Source organism: Heliangelus exortis, chromosome 28, assembly GCF_036169615.1.
Source record: "Heliangelus exortis chromosome 28, bHelExo1.hap1, whole genome shotgun sequence".
Taxonomy (NCBI): domain Eukaryota; kingdom Metazoa; phylum Chordata; class Aves; order Apodiformes; family Trochilidae; genus Heliangelus; species Heliangelus exortis.
This window is the reverse complement of record NC_092449.1, coordinates 1,411,169-1,431,035: the sequence shown is the minus strand read 5'-3', so window position 1 is coordinate 1,431,035 and position 19,867 is coordinate 1,411,169. Positions and strand designations below refer to the sequence as shown.

Here is a 19,867-nt window from a genome sequence, read left to right as displayed (position 1 = left end):
TACCGGCCCGGCTGGGGATGGAAAGAGCTCTATGGGGCGGGCACTGAGCCAGCTGCAGCTGGGCTGCGGGTTTGAAAATTAGGCGCCAAATGGTTGTTTTGAAAAAAAACCCCAACAGAAAACCACTGGGTCTGTTTTCAGTGGCGTTTGAGCTCAGTGCCAGGGTTTGTAGAGTGACAACGCCGGGGGGGGAGGGGGGGGGAAAGCTCCGGGCGCTCCCTCCCCCGACCCGACCCGACCCGACCCGATCTCAGCGCAGAGCTGGGATTGCTCCCGGCTGCCAAAGCAAGTTTTGGGAACTCAGAGGACCTGGGGTTCGGAGCCAGTCCCCGCCTTCTTCCCCTGCGCTTTCCAAGCTCCGAGGTTTGGCTGCGGGGATCCGGAGCCCCTGGGGAGGGGGTGGCTGCGGGGGAGCTTTCACCCTGCGGTCCCGGGGAGTATCAGGAGCATGAAACTCAGCTCTGCATGTGAGTCAAAACTATTACTGGCCCAATATTTCATTAAAGGTGAGATGAATAATCCCTTTCTTCATCTGGGATGAGTTTTGCTCAGAAACAGCAGCATAAACGCGCACGAACGCCCGTGGCTCCATCACCGCAGGCTGGAAGGAAATGGTGACACTGCTCCTACCTCGCCGGTTTTCAGTGCTGTTTTGACAGGGTTTTGTTGACGAGAAATCCGCCCTCCAATTGCTTTGGAAGAATTTTTGAGCCGGTGAGAGGAAGACTCAGCCCCTAAGGCTGCGGGTATCCCAACCCTGAGCCCGTGAAAGGCTCTGCTGGAGTCGTAGGGCAGACAGAGCCCCTCTGCTCTTTTTAGCATTGGTGTGACAATCTGTGTGGAAAAGTGACAACGTGAAATTTGGGCAAGTTGAAGGCCCTTGAGCACTGACTCCCCCCCCTGGAGTTTTTTCCTTTGCCACTTTCCTGGTGAGGTGGAGGGAAAAGATAAGACAGTTCTTAAATTCCCATTTCTTTCTGGACACAGGAAGTCAGTTTCTGGTTCCAGTATGAGAGTCTAAAGTCCGGGCACTCCTGGCAATGAAAGTCACTCATCTTCTGCCACAAAGAAGTGAACAATCATAGAATCAGAGAAGGTGTCAGGGGTTGAAAGGGACCTCCAGAGATCATCCGGTCCAACCCCCTGCCCAAGCAGGATCACCCAGGGCAGGGCACAGAGGAATGAATGCATCCAGGTGGGTTTGGAAAATCTCCAGAGAAGGAGACTCCACAACCTCCCTGGGCAGCCTGGGCCAGGGCTCCCTCACCCTCCCAGGAAAGAAGTTTCTCCTCATGATGAGGTGGAACTTGCTCTGTTCTAGCTTATACCCATTATTCCTTTTGCTGGAATTCCGGGTACCACTGAAAAGAGGTTGGCCCCTTCCTCTTGACACCCACTCCTCAGATATTGATGGACATTCATAAGATCCCCTCTCAGCCTTCTTTTCTCAAGGCTGAACAGCCCCAGTTTTCTCAGTCGTTCCTCATAGGAGAGATATTCCCATCCCTTTTCATCCTTATAGCTCTCCCTTGGACTCTGTCCAGTAGACCCCTGTCTCTCTTGAACTGGGGAGCCCAAAACTGGATCCAGTAATCCAGGTGTGGTCTCACCCGTGCAGAGGAGAGGAGAACCTCCCTGGATCTGCTGGACACCCTTTTCCTGATGCATCCCAGGCCACCATTGGCCCTCTTGGCCACAAGGGCACATTGTTGATCTGTGGAGAATTTACTGTCCATGAGGACTCCATGGAGCTGCTTTCCAGCAGGATGTCCCTTCATCTGGACTGGTGCCTGGGGTTATTCCTCCCCAGATGCAGGAGTCTACACTTTTCCTTATTGAACTTCATGCCCAGCTCTCTGTCCTGTCTAGGTCCTGTTGGATAGCAGCACAGCCCCAAGCACAGACCTGAATTCTCCTCCTCAGGTTTGGTTCATGCTTCCCCCAGTGTGATGCAAGTTGAATTCTGCCACAGGTAAGGAGATGAATGCTATAGCAGAAGAATATTATTGTTCAAAGCTCCTGCCAAACATTATATGCTTGGAATTAGAAATAAACACACCCTCTACATGTTACAGCATGGTGTCTTGTCTTGAAAAAAAACCTTGTTCTACATACAGTCTGTTTGCTTTAAGCCCACAGTTGTAAACTGTGCTCTTCTTGCTCTTTTTTAATATGTCTCTTAGTAAACATTCTCAGAGGGGTTGAGGAAGATCTGATCCATGACACATTAATCCTGAAATGAATAAAAATATCTGAGACAATCAAACATTGACAGGCAGTTCAGTTCAGTGAGGAAGATGAGTCAGAGGGGAAGTTAGGTGACTATAGAAAAGAAATAATCCTGCTCTTAAAGACATACAAATAATAAAGTGTAGAATGAGATAAAGGAGGATAGAGCAGCTGCTGGGAAATTAAAGCAGCTGAGGTAAAAAAATTATAGTGGAGATCCTGCATCCCCAGGGTTATGAAAATGTCAGAGTCATCATGAAATCTCAGACAGCCTCAGAAAACTTGTTGCACCCAACTCTGCAGGAAACTGATCTATGGCTGAACTGATGCTCTGCATCAAAGGATACAGGAAGTTTTCCTTTTTCTTTATTGCATACTGTAAGTAATTTCTTCATTTATAAAATGGGAGAAGCAGTCCTGTGCTAGGCAGAGCCTACCACTGTTGTCTGTGTTATCTGACAGCCCCAAAATTCATGATTATCCTACCCAGACCATCAGATATATTGCAAGAACCTTTGAACTAGAGCTCTGATCCTGAGCCCAGGGCAATTTCCAAGTTGCTGACGTTTTATCAGGGTGAAGCCTGTACAGTCACCAACCTTCTCTTGAGCTCTCCTTACCACAAAGAGTAAACCTAGGGAAGTGGGGGAGGCAGGAGCCTTGGTGTGGTCCAAACAGGTTCCCAGTCTCAAAAGCCCAGGGAACACAGCCCCAGGGACTGTCATGGCCCTCTCCCAACCCAGGCAAGTACAGCTGACACATCCCTGCATTGTACCTGTGTTTAACTCTAAATGAGTGTGTCCTGGGCTTGCAAATCCATTCTACTATTCCAAAATAAAGTTTATTGTAAAATTGTTCTGGGTAACACTGAACCATCGAAGTCCTTAATGAAAAACTAATTGCTAAAACTGGGCAGATGAATTACAGCAGTGACTCTGGGTCAGTACTGACCTCTCTCATCACAGCATTTGAACAGATGCTAACTCCACAACTAAAGCTTGCATTGTATTCCCTGTAGGACACAGTTGTCTCGTGGGTTCTCAGCTTCTGCACTTCCTCTTCTCCCTTGACACTTCCCTCTCCCACACTCAACCTGTTCTCTTCTTTTTAGCAGAAAAAAGGAAAAGTGAACATACGTGTCCTGTTAACCATGGGGGGAGCCTGGTGTCAACACTGAGTGTGCAAGTGTTCCAGTGACTGCTAAAGAAAGGGGCCTTATAAAACCACAGAAATAGTAGGTATTGGTATTGAGGTGTATTTATGGAAGTATATTTTGAAAAAGAGATTTTACTGCAACACAACTGATATCAGTGCTATGAAAACAATTGGTAGCAGCAGGAAGAAAGAAAAAAACCCAACAAATCCTTGAAACATTCAAAGTTTCTAACCTATTACCTAAAAAATCTGCCAGACAAAATAATAGGGGAGTTTGAGCTAAACTTCATGAAAAAAGGGGATTTACATCTGGACTACATTATCAATCAAAATTAGGCAAAATGTTTAAAAGATTTTCCAAAATATGACAGAGTATCACGTCAAATCACAAGAGGAGAAATGAGCTAACTCAGAAATGTTTCTACAGAGTTTTTCAGCATTCCTCAAATATTTTTTTTCTGGCTGAAGGTAACCAAACTGCTCTTCTACGAATTGCTTGGTGTCGGAAACTTCGTGTGGAGGGAGGAAAAGTTCCGAGCCCACTGCTCGCTGCTCAGACGCATTTTTTCTGCTGTGCTCGGGGCGGGGCAGCGATGTTTGAAATGCCACAGATTGCAGAGAGGCTCAGGGCTGGGGCTGGAGCTGCTCCAGCAGCGGTTGGGTTGCAGTTTTCAGACAGGCGCCAAAATTCAAAAAACGCAACAGAGCTTCAAATCCAGAGCGGCGGGAGGGAACAATGAGGAGGAGGCGGCTGGGGCCGGGGCTGGGGCTGTCCTGGGGCCGGAGGTGACCTCCCTGCCGAGCAGGGGACACAGCACTCTGGGATTTGTAGTATCTTCTTCCAGAATGATTTTTTTTTTTTTTTTTTTTTTTTTTTTTTTTTTTTTTTTTTTTTTTTTTTTTTTTTTCCCTTGCCGGGGGAAATTTCCAATCCGAACTAGAATCGAGCGGAAAGCCGAGCTGCGCGCCGGGCTGTAAATCGGATTATCAGATAAAGGTCCGATCACCTTAAAAATAGGGGGGTAGTGCAAATGGCAACAGAAAGCACTCCCGTAGTGATCTATAGTATTATTTTCACCTTTGTTATGATTAATGAACTACCTCCAAGCAGACTCGCTGTGGAAATCCCTCTCTGGGAGGCAGGGGAAGGAGCAGACGATGCTGACCCAGGAATAATGATTCCCAAACCGTGTGGGATGGGCACTCCGGTGGCTTCAGAGGATACCAGGACAGCTCTAGGGGTTGCATCTTTTTAAAGATACATATCCAGGTGAAAACCTACAATTTACTGTCTGTCAGCTGCTAAAGATATGCAGTGATTGTATATGACCTGGTCCTTAAGGACACGGTTTAGTAGTTGGTTATGGTGTTGGTTGGACTGGATGAGCCTGGAGGTGTCCTCCAACCTGAACATTCTGCGACTCTGTGATTCCAAGAGGGTCTTGTAGCTCTTTGCTGACAAGGGTATTAAGTCTCCAGAGTTCCTGGATTTATTCTGAAGTTTTCCAGTTTGAGGTGTACTTGGTATTGGGATCCCAGATCCTCTAACATGAGGCTCATGTATCTTCTCTTTTGAGGATAAAAAAGTCCACACTTATTTGTTCAGTCTGGATCCCTCAGTTTCTTTTTATATATCACGTGCAGGATTTTTCCTACTCTTTCCCCTCTCTATGTAGATTTGTCCTTCCTCTGATGCACAGCATTTCTTTGCGTTGTGGTCATGTGGCTTTTTTTTTTCTTTGCTGTCCATGTATATGGACATCAGACTCGAATCTGTTTTTTTCAACTTCTCAGGCAGAAAATCTCCCTTTTCTCAGCCTTCCCTGGTAGCTGAAGGGCACCACAGCAGGAAAAGCTTTTCGGCCTCCAAAGTTTTGTGGCATATGGAACATGGGAACAGTAATCCAGTTTATACTGGTTTACTACTGGTCTGTGCAAGAACTGACAGAAGTTGGGGTATATTAAGTAAAAAATATGTTTTGGGAAAAATAATACTCAAAATCTTTAGGAAAGGAAAACTTCTCAGTGGATTTTATATTGTACAGAAATTGGCTACTTTCCTTGGGACTGCAAAAGGAGTTCAGAATAGCTTCCTTCCTGAACAGGCTGATTAGAGACTGGGAGGCATTGCAACCTCTCAAGAAAACTTCAGAAATTTCAAAGCCCCTCAAAACAGCATTCCTGAACTTTTGGAAATCACTGACCAGTATTTTTTCAGAGATTTGTCACCCCTGGTTCAAGCAAGCAGCAGGTCCCCGGCCTGGGAGAGTTCAGTGCTAAGAGCAGAGCATGGCAAATGGATAAGCAGCTGGCACCAGGGCCGTGTAACCACATTTTAGATAATTCCTGTGAAAACATAAAATACCGCAGAGGTTTGAATACCGCGGGGAGAAGGAGCAGCGTGGCGGCACTTGGGATCGGGGGCACGGTGGCGGTGGCTGAGTGAGGTGGGTTTGGCCAGTCTGGGGCTGCATGGACGGCTGGACACAGAGACAACAGCCGGACACACAGATACCACAGGGACAGCCGGACACACAAACATCACAGGGACAGACGGGTTCGGGTGGGGACACGCGGTGGGGGTGACCGCACCCATCAGCGCTGTGGGCAGTGCCAGGAGAGCTGCGGCAGCTGAGGTGGGGTAAGGGCCGTCCCGGCAGGCAGCTCCAGTCCCTCCGCTTTTATTACCAAAAATCCTCCCCCTCAGGATCTCTCCCTGGCGCCCTACGCTTTAGTCGCACTCGCGTCAGCTTAATTTCTGTATTTTAATACGCGGCACAAACTGCACTTTCGAAAAGAGATACAGGCTCGGGCCCCTCGGGCAGCCCACAAAATGGCGGCGAGCGGACTGCACCTCCCGGCGCGCCCCGCGGCGCGGCCATCTTGGCGCCCAGACTTCATTTCCCAGGCGGCGTGGCGGCGGGGGAGGCGATGTCCGCCATCTTACCGCTCCCTCCTCCCCCGGTGCGGTTGGATTGAATGAGCCCGCTGCCCGCCTGCCCGCCAACCGTGCGCCATGTCAGGCACCCCGAGCCGCGGCACCCTCGGCGGGACCCCGCTGTCGCCGACTCGCATCTCCCGTCTGCAGGAGAAAGAGGAGCTGCGGCAGCTCAATGACCGCCTGGCCGTTTACATCGACCGCGTTCGCTCGCTGGAGCTGGAGAATGACCGCCTGCTGCTCAAGATCTCCGAGAAGGAGGAGGTCACCACCCGGGAGGTACGGCCCGGGCCGGCCTGCTGCCCATCGCCCGCGGCTCTAGGGTTGGAGGGCGGGCGGCAGGGGCTCCGTTGGACGCGTTTTCCCGCTCCGTCCCGCGGAAGGGCTCTGCGGCCCAGGGCCTCGGCCGAATTGTTCCCGCGCGGAGGCTCCGCCTGGCGCGGGCCGCGCTCTGGGGGTTCGGCGGCGCCATGTGCGGCCCGGCGCGCCCGGCTCCGGCCTCGGGTGGCCCCGGGGCGGGGGGGTTTGGCCGTTGGGCTCGGGGCTTAAGGCGAGACCGGTGGGAGCCGGGCGGAGCTGCGGGTGTGTGTGTTGGGGGGGGGGTTGTGGAGACCCAGCCTGTGCCGCTGTGGCCCCTCGGGGGCTGTCAGGGGCTCTTGGAGCGCCATGAAGGGAACCGCAGGCACGTTAAAGGCGGCTCAGGCCGGGATGGTCACCGAGGGAAAATTGGACACCTGGAAGGCCGCCGGTGAGGGTGGCCGTGCCGGAGTGGGCTCGGGCCAAGGCCGGGGGTCGGTGGGGGCCGTGCCGGGCACCCCGCGGGTGGGAAGCGGCCGGGGCCGCACCCTGCCCCGGGCTCTCGGCCTCTCTGGGAAGAGGCTCCCCGGCTCCCCAGGGATGGATCCTCCGCTGTGGGATGCATCTTTTCCCAGGCTGTGGGGCTGTTTCCCGCGCACGTTGAGCCTCCGCGGTGTGCGCACATGCATCCTCTCGATTGTAGCAATCTGAACGTTACTTTTCCTGCGCCGTTCCCATCCTGAGGTCTGATGCGATGAGATGAAAAATCTGAGAGGATTTTTTTAGACTCTGCTTTCCAGCAGAGGAAATCTTTCTTAGTTTTCCCAAACGTCTGGAGTCAAATCCTTATAATGTGAACTGCCCTTTGCTGATTGTTCCCATCATGGGGTTGGGGTGTGTGGGGGGGTCTGGTCCTCCTCCTGTGATCTTAAAGGCAAAACTGTCTGATTCTTTTAAGGTCGTGTCTTGCTTTTCCCTTCTGTTGCTTTGCCCCAGGACTCTCCTTCCCATATGGAGGAAGGATGTAGTCAGTGCCCCAGATGGGGGCAGTCCCACCCATCCTGTACTGGTCCAAACCCCTTCTCCATTTCTTGGGGGTGGTCTGCAAGGTAATGAGTCCCACCTCTGAGCTGAAGTGAAACTTGTGTGAAAAGCCTGTAAATAGCCATTACTCACTTGGGTGATACAATGGACTGCTCTGCCACTGCTAGGCTTTTGTTTTCCCCTCCCCCCCTTTAGGGGTCTGATTTGATGATGGGTGGTGGGAGGAGGGTTTGAATTAATTTACTTCAAGCAGACCAGTTATGATAGTGTCTTGTTTTGGGAGGGGTTGGCCTGCTTGTTGTCAGTGTACTTCAGGATTTAAGTGTCTCAAGTTCCTTTGTACCACTTCATAATATACTATAACTTCTATGTTTTCAAAATAAGTAGATATTTATAAACAGAAAAAATGGCGACATTACTTGATCTGTGTGAAATCATGCTATAAACAAAATAACCATGTGTTTTTTCAGGAAGATTCTGCATTAGAGATTGGTGGAGGTTAGAAAGAGAAGGTGTTTTAAATACAGGAGGTAGAAAGTAATTGTTTTGAGAGTGCATGTGTAACAAGAGTAAGAAATAGACAAGGAGAAAACATAATCTCATTAGATATTTAAAATTAATATAAACAGGCTCAACTCCTAACAGCAGTTCTGTGTGTTATCAGTTCTGAAAAAAATACTGATACAGCAATTGGAAAATTAATCTGAGGATTTTGTTATGAGTATTTTGTGTACTTTTTCCCTTGAGCTTTCCTTCACTTTTCTTCCAGATTTAAAAAGTCCTAATTCTTAGACATAGGCTAACAAACTTCATCAGGATTCCTAAAGTTCTTCTTTGATGATTCAGAGACAATATAAGATAACTGTTGCTGGTCTCTGAACCACAGAAATGCTTCCCACACCTCTTTTGGACAGCTTATTTATTCTTTACATATGTCCAGAAAAGGAGACGTTAGTGTTTTGATGCAGGATAGTGGGCAGCAGTTTAGGACTGTGGGAGCAGTAAAGCTTCAGGTGGCTCTCAGATTTTGGGTTTACTGGGATGGGAGAGTCCTGTCCTTCCACTTTGAGGACCAGTCCAGTAAACTAGATTTTCTGCTGACAATTCACTTTTCTTGTTACACTCTTAGAATTTGAGCTTATAAAGTGATGAGGGTTAGCATCAAGTAAGATACCAAAAATTAACCCTCCAAACCATACAAAAAGCCCTAAAAACCCAAACTAACCCAAAAGCAATTCTAACTTTTATGTAGAAATACAGTGAAGTGTAATCTAGTAATATTGTCATAGTGTTCTGGCTTCATCATTATCTTTTTATGTTAGACCTACATGCTTGAAATAGGCTGTTTGTTTTTTCCAGGGTATTTAAGATGAAAATTCACCTTGGTCATCATCAGCAGTGGGTAAATTTGGACTCTGGTTTGTTTAATTTTTTTAGGTGTCAAAGTAATCTTAATATTTTTTGGCTCATCTCAGTGTCAGGGAACACCCTCTGGTTCTGTGGTCGCTGGAATGCTGGATGTTGTGGGATGCAGGGAGTGGCTGCTCACCTCTGGGCTCTGCACTAGCAGCTTGGGAGCAGGAGATGGGTCCCTAATCCAGGCCAGATGGGATGTGGAGGATTGCAGCAGCAGCCAAGAGCATGGGTTTAGGTGATGTTTGTCCATTGCTTGTAACTCCAGCATCCCACAGTGCCCATGTCTGAGAAAGGCTGGGGTGAGACATCCACTCCCCTCACCTGTGAAGAAATGGGAACAAAATGTTGGCATTTTTGAGCTTGTTCTTCAAGCTCTGATTTAGGGGAGTATCTTGTAGATGAGAAGTTCTGCTGACACCTTCAGGCAAGGACCAGAGTCACTGTTCTGCCAAAAACTCTTTATCACAGGATGTTCTTTTTCCTCTTTGTTTTAATCACCAATCTGCAGCCACTTTCTCCTTTTCTGGTGAGAGATCTGCTTGGTTTTACAGACCACAGCTCTGTCATAGCCCTGGGACAATTGCTTGCTCCTCCTGAGGAGCACAGGGCTGCCACCTCTTAACAGTAAAGCAAAGGAACTTTGCAGAAACTGAGATTCATCCCTAGTCTTCTGCTGATTTTTTCCCTGCTTTTGCTAATCCTGTCCAATAACTGTTCTGCATTTACTTATTTCTGATAATCCTACAGAGAAATAGAAGTGTATGCAGGGAGCCCCAGGCAGATATTCAGCCTATGGATTGGGTGAACCTGGATTTGTCCCAGTTCCCTCTCAGTTTGCACTCTTGCATGAATCCCCCTGTGTAGAACTCAGCCTGGGACAGAAGACAAATTTATCTCATCCCCTTATTTTTCTTCTTCCCCGGTATATGACTGATGCTGTTCTCATTGTATTTGGATCACTGTTCCAGTAACCTAATTTGTGAAGCTGGGAAGGGGAATACTGGAAGGGCTACAAGGAAGAGAGTCCTAAGCCTCTCCTCAATTGCCTTTCTGCTAACTCTGTCCTTCTCTGCAGTGCTTATGATTTCAGCCTTCCTGGAAAGATGTTTTGCTGGGTGTGTAAGGGATTACCACACTGTTCTGAGGACATCCCACTGCTCCCACCCACAGAAAGGAGAAGTGAGAGTGGAGGGGTGGGGAAGAGAAGATCCCTGGGAGCCTCGTCCACTGACAATTGGCCTCGTGGCAAAACCAGTATCTGTAGAGGGTTCCCTCTTCACCTGTGTCCTCCCAGCCCTGTGGGTGTGATTGGAGGTGGCTGAAATCTTGTTTGCCACAGTCATCAGAACTTTCCCTGTCATGCCCAGGATGTGTGGGTTTGGTGTTGCCTGGTATGGGATGCAGAATAGGTGTTCAGATGCTGCTGGGGGTGGTGGGTGGGTCACTCAAGAGCTGTAGCTTGCATGGCAAGGGGTGAAATGGTTTCCCATCATCTGGGAGGCAATGATTGGGATATACAGTCCACATCTTTGTAGTTCTTGAGACCTGGACTGGTGTTTCTAGTGAGTGTGAGCCATAGCTGACTGGCAGTCCTTTGTCAGCCCTCAACTGGGTGAGTAAGAACACCCTGAGTCACACCTGGTGGGAATACACTCATGTTTTGCACATTGATGAGTGTCCATGAGGTGAATGTTTCATCCCCTGGACTCCTGGCTGGCTGGAGCATGCTTCTTGCCTAGCACAGAGCTTCATTGCCATCTTGGCACGTTCCCTGTGTCCTGAGTGGTGTCTTGCAGCTTTTCTCAGGTGACTGCTGTGGCAGGGGCTGTGTTGCTGGTTCTGTCCTTCAACCACTGCTAAGGGGGTTTGCTCCCAGCACAGGTTGGTAGCTTAAAAAGCATCCAGCAGAGCCTTTTTCTTTCAGACTGTGATATGAAAACATCTCCATTATCTTGTTCTCCACATGCTCATATTTCTCTGCCTTGCAGGCTCTTTAGCTACCTGAAGAGGGAAAAAAAAAAGTGAAAGCAGAGTCATAGTGCAATTTATGAGGTTCTCAACTTGACCTCTTTGCAGGAAGAGTTAGGATTGGGTGCACATTGACACGGAGTAGATCAGGCTGCAGGCTGGTGTCTGATTGCTGCTGAAAAACTCCATCTTGAGGTTTTTAGCTTTTCTTTGTCCATCACCGTCAGATGGGGGGGTAGGGGGGCTATATTTTCAGAACAGAGGGACCCATTTACTGGCTTAATTTGTCATCTGGGGAGGTTTGCTGCTTCCCAGGGCTTTGTATTCTGCTATGGTGGGAAGGTTCTTGAGGCCTTCGTGGCTGTCTGTTACCTCTCAGGCACAGTGTTGCTACCAGGAGTGACCTGAAAAATATCCAGAGTGACTACGTGGCTGTGGCTGAGTAGTAAAGGCATGGGGAGAGGGGAGAGTTTGAGGGTGGCTGAGCAGGTCCTGCAGGGTGACAAGGGATTGCACAACAGCTCTTGGCAACAAGCTTCTTTTTTTCTGACCATGGAAGTATCTTTCAGGATTGAGGACTGCTTCAAGGAGACAGGATACAGCTGTAGGACAGGTACATCTTTGACAATGGGGCTACTCAGCCTGCTAAGAAGAACTTAAAACTGGGAATGATGGGGGAGGGAGAGATTCCTCTCATGTAAGATCAGGTGAAGAAGTGGTAGATGGGGTAAGAAAGCAAAAAAAAAAAACCAAAAAAAAACCTGGGCTGATGTGAATGAAAGAGAAAGCAACAGAAAAAGGATGAAGTGGAAACACTCCCAACACCTCAAGCCTGGGCATGTAAAGCAGTGCCTCCAGGACAGCCTTGTGGGGAAAGCTCTCCTGCCCCCCCTGGGGAATGGTCGTGTTCTGGTGCCTCTCTGAGATGCCTCTAACAGCAATGTGTGCAGCATGGGGGCAAACAGGGGAGGAGAGGCCTGGGGGCACTTACAGAGCTGTAAGGGGTACCTTCCACAACTGGAATGCTGTGACTGATGGACACAGACTTTTCAGGAAGGTGAGAAGGGGGAGTTGCCTTTTTTGTGAGATAGTGGGAGTGCCTGGAGCTCTGCTTAAGGACAGGTTCTGAGCTAGCTGAGAGCTTGTTGGTCAGGATTAGTGGGCAGACCAAGGTGGGTGGCATGTGGCTGCTACTGACCTGATCAAGAAGAGGTCAATGAGGCCTCCTTCAGTCAAGTGGAAGAAACCTCACGTGACCTTGTTGTGTGCTCTGATGGACCTTATATTAATAAATTAGGAAGAACTGGGCAGAGATGTGTAAGTCAAGGCAGCAATTCTGAGATTGTGGAATTGGAGATCCTTAAGAGGGTGCAAAAAGCAGGACAACAGTGCCAGATAGCAGGAGAGTAGACTTCAGCCTCTTCAGGGCTCTGCTTGGGTTCTTTGGAGAGAAAAGGGGCCCATGAGGGCTGGGTTGATTGTCAAGGATGGCCTTCTCCAAGCTCGAGAGTGTTTTATTCCAACAGTCAGGAAGTGGGGCAGAAGTGGCTGTGAGGATGGGCAAGGAGGTCCTGGTTAAGCTCAGCCACAAGGACAACTGATGTACTCCATACCTTCTTGTGGTCACATCCCAGGTCCCTGAGACCAGACAGAAAGTTCCACCCAGGGAAAGTCTGACACAAGGGCAACTTGGTCTTGGTTGAGATGGGTCAGGATAGGGAACATGGAAACAAACTGGATATGTCCCTAGGAGCAGATGGGATGCTGCAAGGAGAGGTTCTTGGAGACTGGAAGAAATCATCATCATCATCATCCTCACAGAATGTCAGGGATTAGAAGGGACCTCTGAAGATCATTGAGTCCAACCCCCTTGGCAGAGCAGGACCAAACTGGGACAGGTCACTCAGAAATGCATCCAGATGGGTCTTGAAAGTCTCCAGGGAAGGAGACTCCACAACCTCTCTTGGAGCCTGTTCTGGGCTCTGCCACCCTTACAGGGAAGAAATTCTTCCTCGTGAGGAAGTTGAGGTGGAACTCCCTGTGCTCTACCTTGAATCCACTGCCCCTCCCCCTATCCCAGGGTACAAGTGAGAAGCTGTTGTCCCTTCCTTCTTGATGCCCAGCCCTCAGGTATTTATACCCATTAATTAGTGCTCTTCTCAGTCCTCTCTCCAGACTAAAAAGCCCCAGGTCTCTCAGCCTTTCTCCAGGTGTTCCAGCATGAGGGACAAGAAGAAAAATTCAGGGAACTGCAGGCTGACAACCTCACTGAATTCCTGGAAGGTGATGTCTCTTTGGGTCTTCTCTATGCCTGCTTGGACTCTGTGTGTCCTCTGTAGAAGCCTTTGGTGGAAGATGTTTTTCAAGGCTTTTGGGAGTCCAGGCAGACTGGATGAACTCAGGCTGCCCTTTCTTGAATGCTTGTTGACTTTTAAAGTCTTTAAAGCTTTGCTTTTTTTTTTTTTTTTTTTTTTTTTTTTTTTTTTGGTTACTGGGTCTGTGGTGAGTCCCTAAGAAGTGAAGAAGTTATACTTCTATTTTGCACAAGTCATATTGATTGGTATGATTCCTACTCATGTGTCCTGGGATTCTGTTTTGCAGGAATGTCTCTTGTGCTGCTGCTCAGGGATAGGGAGGTTCTGGTCCAGAAATTTGTATGGCATGAACCAGTCTTCTAGTTCTCTAATTTGAAGTGAACTCTAAAGGACAGACAGGTGACACTGATTCAGTTCAAGAAATGAGCTTTAGGCAGCTGCTGATGCTTTCTAAATGTGGTGGTTTGTTGCTGCTTGGTTTGTTCTGCTCTGTGATGATTTCAACTGATGCTGAAGAGCAGAAATCCCAAAGATTCCTTGGTCCTCCACTGCATTTTTTTGTGGGGGGGGGGGCAGGGGGCAGGGCGGGGGCATTTCTTCTACACAAACTGCTCAACTTGAGACCCCAGACTTTCATGTGTGCCTTTTTCATGAGTAGAGCAAGAGTAATTACTTTGTGTACGCCATTCATGAGTTGTTTTCAACAACTTCATTTTTTAGATTGCCATCTTGTGTTGGGATTAAAAGAAGTCATCATCAGTTTTAGTCTTATCTGTACGTGACCTCAGCTTTTTGAAAGATGTTTTACTGGCTTGCACTGAAAGGGTTGGCAGAGGCTTCAAGAGTGAGATTGAATCTTTCTCAGGTGTGGGGAGCAGGAGACAAGGGGCTGTGGAAGCCCAAGGAAGGTGGTGTGAAATAACAAATGAAAGGAAGAATTTGAATGGAGAGATTTTTGCTGATGGAAGATGACAAAACCCAGAAGATACTCTCAGACAGGTTGTCTCTTGCATTTGCTGTTCTTTGGGATTGTTCAGGCTCTGTTTGGTGGCACTCTGCTCAGAACTGTGATGAGACACAGAACCAGAAGTAGACATCAGAGCTGCCAGATCTGTGGGTACTGCCTGTTGTTCTTACTGACTTTTTTTTTTTTTTGTTCACAAGGGGCGTGGAAGTCCTGCCTTGGTTTACCAGCATGTTTTTAAGGGTTAAAGTGTCACTGTACTACAGAGCCAAACTTGGGATAAAATGTAAAGTGATTAAAAAAAGAGAATGGGCAGAAGAGTAGAGGCAAACCAAAGCACAGTCTCATACTCTAAGCAGAGACACTTCTGGGACAGTACTTTTCTGGAGAGTCAGTAGACTTCAGGTCAGCTCCTTCCACCAGAGTTTGAAGGTCTCAGGGAACAGAAACACTTTCTAGAATTTTCCTGTGCTGAGGTGGAGGGGTGCTGCCAGTCTTGGGCACATCATCCCCTCAGGTCTGGTTCAGCTGAGCTGCCCTGAGCCTCATCCTGCCTCTGGGGCTCTGTTCTGCCCTTGGGCAGTGCTGAAAATAAACAACATGTTGGGTTTTTTGGTTTTATAATCTAGAATGGTCATCTTGAACTGCTTTCCAGCTCAGATTGATCAGCTAAAACTTTTACTGATAAAATACCAGTAATAAGAGTAAATAAACAGATTATTTGCAATCTGTTCTGGCAAAGGTGGTGCGGGTTGGGTTTTACTGGGTTTTGCTTTTTGTTTTGTTTCAGGGGTTTTTTTGTTTGGTCTTTTTTTTTTCTCTCCTCTTTTTTTCTCTCCTCTTTTTTTTCTCTCCTCTTTTTTTTCTCTCCTCTTTTTTTTCTCTCCTCTTTTTTTTCTCTCCTCTTTTTTTTCTCTCTTTTTTTTCTCTCCTCTTTTTTTTCTCTCCTCTTTTTTTCTCTCCTCTTTTTTTCTCTCCTCTTTTTTTCTCTCCTCTTTTTTTCTCTCCTCTTTTTTTCTCTCCTCTTTTTTTCTCTCCTCTTTTTTTCTCTCCTCTTTTTTTCTCTCCTCTTTTTTTCTCTCCTCTTTTTTTCTCTCCTCTTTTTTTCTCTCCTCTTTTTTTCTCTCCTCTTTTTTTCTCTCCTCTTTTTTTCTCTCCTCTTTTTTTCTCTCCTCTTTTTTTCTCTCCTCTTTTTTTCTCTCCTCTTTTTTTCTCTCCTCTTTTTTTCTCTCCTCTTTTTTTCTCTCCTCTTTTTTTCTCTCCTCTTTTTTTCTCTCCTCTTTTTTTCTCTCCTCTTTTTTTCTCTCCTCTTTTTTTCTCTCCTCTTTTTTTCTCTCCTCTTTTTTTCTCTCCTCTTTTTTTCTCTCCTCTTTTTTTCTCTCCTCTTTTTTTCTCTCCTCTTTTTTTCTCTCCTCTTTTTTTCTCTCCTCTTTTTTTCTCTCCCCTTATGGTGTTTTCCTGCCTGTGCAGTGGTTGAAGGTGTTACTGCTTCCAGCTGCCTGCTGCCTCCCTGTGCTGGAAGCTGCAATGTGTCCTTATGTCTCAGTTCTCTGTGCTGAGTGGATTAGCTCCAAATTCCAGTGCTGGTGGCTTTCAGCAAGATGCTTTGGGCTGGGAATTGAACCTGTGTGTTTCCTTGGAATGAGAGCAGAGCCCAGGTGAACATGGTGCAGAAGGATGCTCCCTGAGCTGCCCCAACTGGTTATGCCATGAATACATCAGCCATTTCTCATTAAGAAGCAGAGCCTCTGGTTCTGTTGGTTCTTTTTACCAACAGGTTCTGAAACTGCTTTTCATCAGTTTTTAGCTCCATCCAGCTGGATCCTCTCTGCAGGAATTGCATTCAGTGTTTATTCTCTCTTCAGAGTATTGGTGGGAGTTGTTAAGTTCTTTATTGTCTGCAGTGCCTCAGTAGCACAGATTCAGCTCCTGTGGTACCACAACAAAACCAATTTTTTTGTGATGGTATCCACAAAAACCTGGGATTAAAGTCTTTCTTCCTTTGGATCTTGACATGCAATTCCAGGTTATGCATTTGGAATACTGGGACAGTCCTGCACTGTCATTTAGTGTGTCTCAAGCTACACAGCCCCAGGTTCCTGGGAGATGGCCCAGGACATGGATTTTGACACATTTAGGTGCTGAAGGGCCAGAATGAGAGAAGGGATATTGTAGGTGCAGTACCTGATGGTGCAGAATCAGCTGCAATCTGCAAATACTGCATTTTCATTCAAGGGTCGTCCATAAGGAAAGGTTTTCCATTCTTAAAATCTCCAGTATTTATCTATTTATTTATTCTTGGCATTGTGGAGTTCTGTGTTAAAGAATTTAGCATAGTCTTGGTAAACTTCTTTGTGGAGCTTCCTACATTTTGTAACTGATAATCCAGAGTTGTGTTGGCTTGTGCCATAAGCAGCCTCTGGACATCAGCTATGGGAGGGAAAACCAAAAATGCAACCAACCCCAAAACTTGAATTGAAAAAGGGCTGAAAGCATTAATTCTCTAAGAAATTCAGAATGCATGGATAGACAGCCAAGTCTATCTTCTGGCATACTTCTAAACCAGGGTTTCCCAGCCCTCATACTGTCATATTTTAGTTAATTACAAAAGTTGTATAAGAATATAGACTATGAGGAACTTCATTATATCCTGACTGCTTTTAATCATTTTTTTGAAGACCAGATGGTTGAGTGTCATTTGTGCTGCTCTGATGTTGAAATATGCACTCCCAGTAATAGCAGAGTTTGCTTTTTTGTTGCACACTTCATGCTTTGTTCTGAAATTTCTCTCCATAAGAAATTTCTCATCCTGCTTTTGGCTATTCTCACTCTTTGATTACCTTTTCTGAATTTGCATTTCTAATTGTTGTTTTGTTATCCTTTCCTAGAAGCAATAGCAGCAATCTTGTGTGGGCTTAACATCTTGGTTTCTGATACACCTTTCACACAATCTCCCATTAAAAAAAAAAAAAAAGGTGTAGAAGTCTTTGAGGTGCCTTATTATGTCAATATATTGAGTTGGGACTGGGAGAAGTCTGTAGATCCTTATCATCTGAGGTAAGAGAACAGGAGTGGAAGCTCATCTGAGCAGTTCATGTTTCTGTAGTTCATTTAGTTTCACTTTCTGTTTACCTTAATAGTGCAAGAACAGCAGAATGAAATTGAGCCTTGGATCTGTGTTACACAAAATAAGTTTGTCATGATGTATCCTGGAGTGATATTACTATTTACAAAAAAATCTGGAAACAGCAATACTGGAAATAAATTAAGATCTAATTGCAGGGTGTACTGATCTGCTTCAGTTTCTCTCTCTGGAAGACTTGCATACTTCAAACATTGTGTTTTGTTATGTCCCACTGGGAGAAAAAATGGAATCTTGTCTTTGGGACCAGATCACATCTCCTTGTAGGTTCATCTTAACTGGAAATGTTCAATAGAGAACGTTCTGAAGCAACAGACATTTTCTCAGATCCTTTTTTCAAAGGAAGCTGTGTAAACCCTGGGGCTGTCTTTCAGTTCTTGGATAGACTTTTGAATGTTCTTATATCTCAGTATTTTTTTTTTCCCTCAGGTGAGCGGGATCAAGAGCCTCTATGAGTCTGAGCTGGCTGATGCCCGAAGGGTCCTGGATGAAACTGCCAAGGAGAGGGCAAGATTACAGATTGAGATAGGAAAACTGAGGGCAGAACTTGAGGAGTTCAATAAAAGGTAAGGAAATGCCAGCATGGTATTTGGACTCAGGAGAAGAAAGCTTTGTATCATCTAGAGCTTTTCAACTCCAGAAGGCTTTTACTTTGCTTGCTACACAGAAGAGTTTTTCCCATGCTTGGAGCTGCAGACCAAATACAGAGCTTTTTAAAAGTAGTTTTTTTTTTTTCCCTTGACATATGTTGTTCTTTATTAGGCAATGCATTTACAACACATTGGTACAAGCTGTGAGTTTTAAGAGGCTGAGAGCCATTTGTGATTGTTTCTATTGGCTGCGTTTGCAAGGTCCTGTAAGAGGCAGCTAGTGGTACACTAACCCTAATAAAACCTGTGGAATAACAAAATACCTGGACTTGTAACCAAGATGTGCTCTATTGAGCTCTAATTGCTCTATTGAGCAATCTATTGATTGATATTTCATTTAGATTGAGGGAAATTGTTTAGGGGAGAACTTTGAAGGGTAGGGATGATGCTTGGACTCACCCAAGGGTCTTTTCCAACCCGAAAGGTTCTCTGATGCTAAGAAGTGTGTGTGCACCCCTGTATAACTCTCACCAACTTCTGTGTTTTCAGCTACAAGAAGAAAGATGCAGATTTGTCTGTGGCTCAGGGTCGCATTAAGGATCTGGAAGTGCTGTTCCACAGGAGTGAAGCAGAGCTCAACACTGTCCTCAACGAGAAGCGCAATCTGGAGGCAGAGGTGGCGGAGCTGCGGGCCCAGCTTGCCAAGGTCTGCCAGGAAAAACTCCCTTTGCTTCCCCCAGGAGAGCCTGGGGACTGGAAAGTTTGTTAGTTTGCTTGGCTGGTAGTTTAGAACCTCATCCTCATGGATCCAGCTTGCTTACTGCTGAACCTTTGCCCCTCTTGGGTAGGAAAGAAAATTGTAAGAAATCCCTGTAAAACAGCTGCAGGAGCATCATGTTGTGTAGGGTTTGGTAACCAAAAGCTTTTAGGTAAAACTTTCTGGTGTTTCTGTATTCATGAGATACCAGGTTACCAAATGTGTGGGTTTTTTTTGTTTTAAGGTCCTGCTAGTGTACCCAGTGGGCCTACACTAGCAAGAAAAAAACATGTGCCTGAGGAATTAATAATCCTTAGCACCATTATCATACTCTGTGGAAATAATAGTATGTTTTAAAAAACTGGCAAAAAAAAGTGAAAACTGGTTTTTAATATTCACAAACAAGGGTTGGGTTTTGTGGATTTTGGTTTTTGTTTGTTTGGTTGGTTTGTTTATTGTTTGTTTGGTTTGTTTTTTTATTGTTTGGTTTGTTTTTTTATTGTTTGGTTTGTTTTTTTATTGTTTGGTTTGTTTTTTTATTGTTTGGTTTGTTTTTTTATTGTTTGGTTTGTTTTTTTATTGTTTGGTTTGTTTTTTTATTGTTTGGTTTGTTTTTTTATTGTTTGGTTTGTTTTTTTTTTGTTTGGTTTGTTTTTTTATTGTTTGGTTTGTTTTTTTATTGTTTGGTTTGTTTTTTTATTGTTTGGTTTGTTTTTTTATTGTTTGGTTTGTTTTTTTATTGTTTGGTTTGTTTTTTTATTGTTTGGTTTGTTTTTTTATTGTTTGGTTTGTTTTTGTTTTTTTGTTTTTTTTTTTGTTTGGTTTTTTTGGTTTGGTTTGTGTTTTTTGGTTTGGTTTGGGTTTTTTGGTTTGGTTTGGGTTTTTTGGTTTGGTTTGGGTTTTTTGGTTTGGTTTGGGTTTTTTGGTTTGGTTTGGGTTTTTTGGTTTGGTTTGGGTTTTTTGGTTTGGTTTGGGTTTTTTGGTTTGGTTTGGGTTTTTTGGTTTGGTTTGGGTTTTTTGGTTTGGTTTGGGTTTTTTGGTTTGGTTTTTTG

General features: G+C 45.9%; 1 protein-coding gene across 1 annotated transcript in view; it reads left to right on the top strand.

Annotated features, from left to right (window-relative positions):
* Positions 1 to 6,255: 6,255 nt before the first annotated feature.
* LMNB2 (lamin B2) overlaps positions 6,256 to 19,867 on the top strand; it is a 28,712-nt gene continuing 15,100 nt past the window's right edge. Inside the window, exons 1-3 of the mRNA XM_071727500.1 lie at positions 6,256 to 6,601; positions 17,898 to 18,034; positions 18,608 to 18,764. Coding sequence (XP_071583601.1) covers positions 6,401 to 6,601; positions 17,898 to 18,034; positions 18,608 to 18,764 — 495 coding nt within the window. The 5' untranslated portion in view covers positions 6,256 to 6,400. The remainder of the gene's footprint in view (positions 6,602 to 17,897; positions 18,035 to 18,607; positions 18,765 to 19,867) is intronic.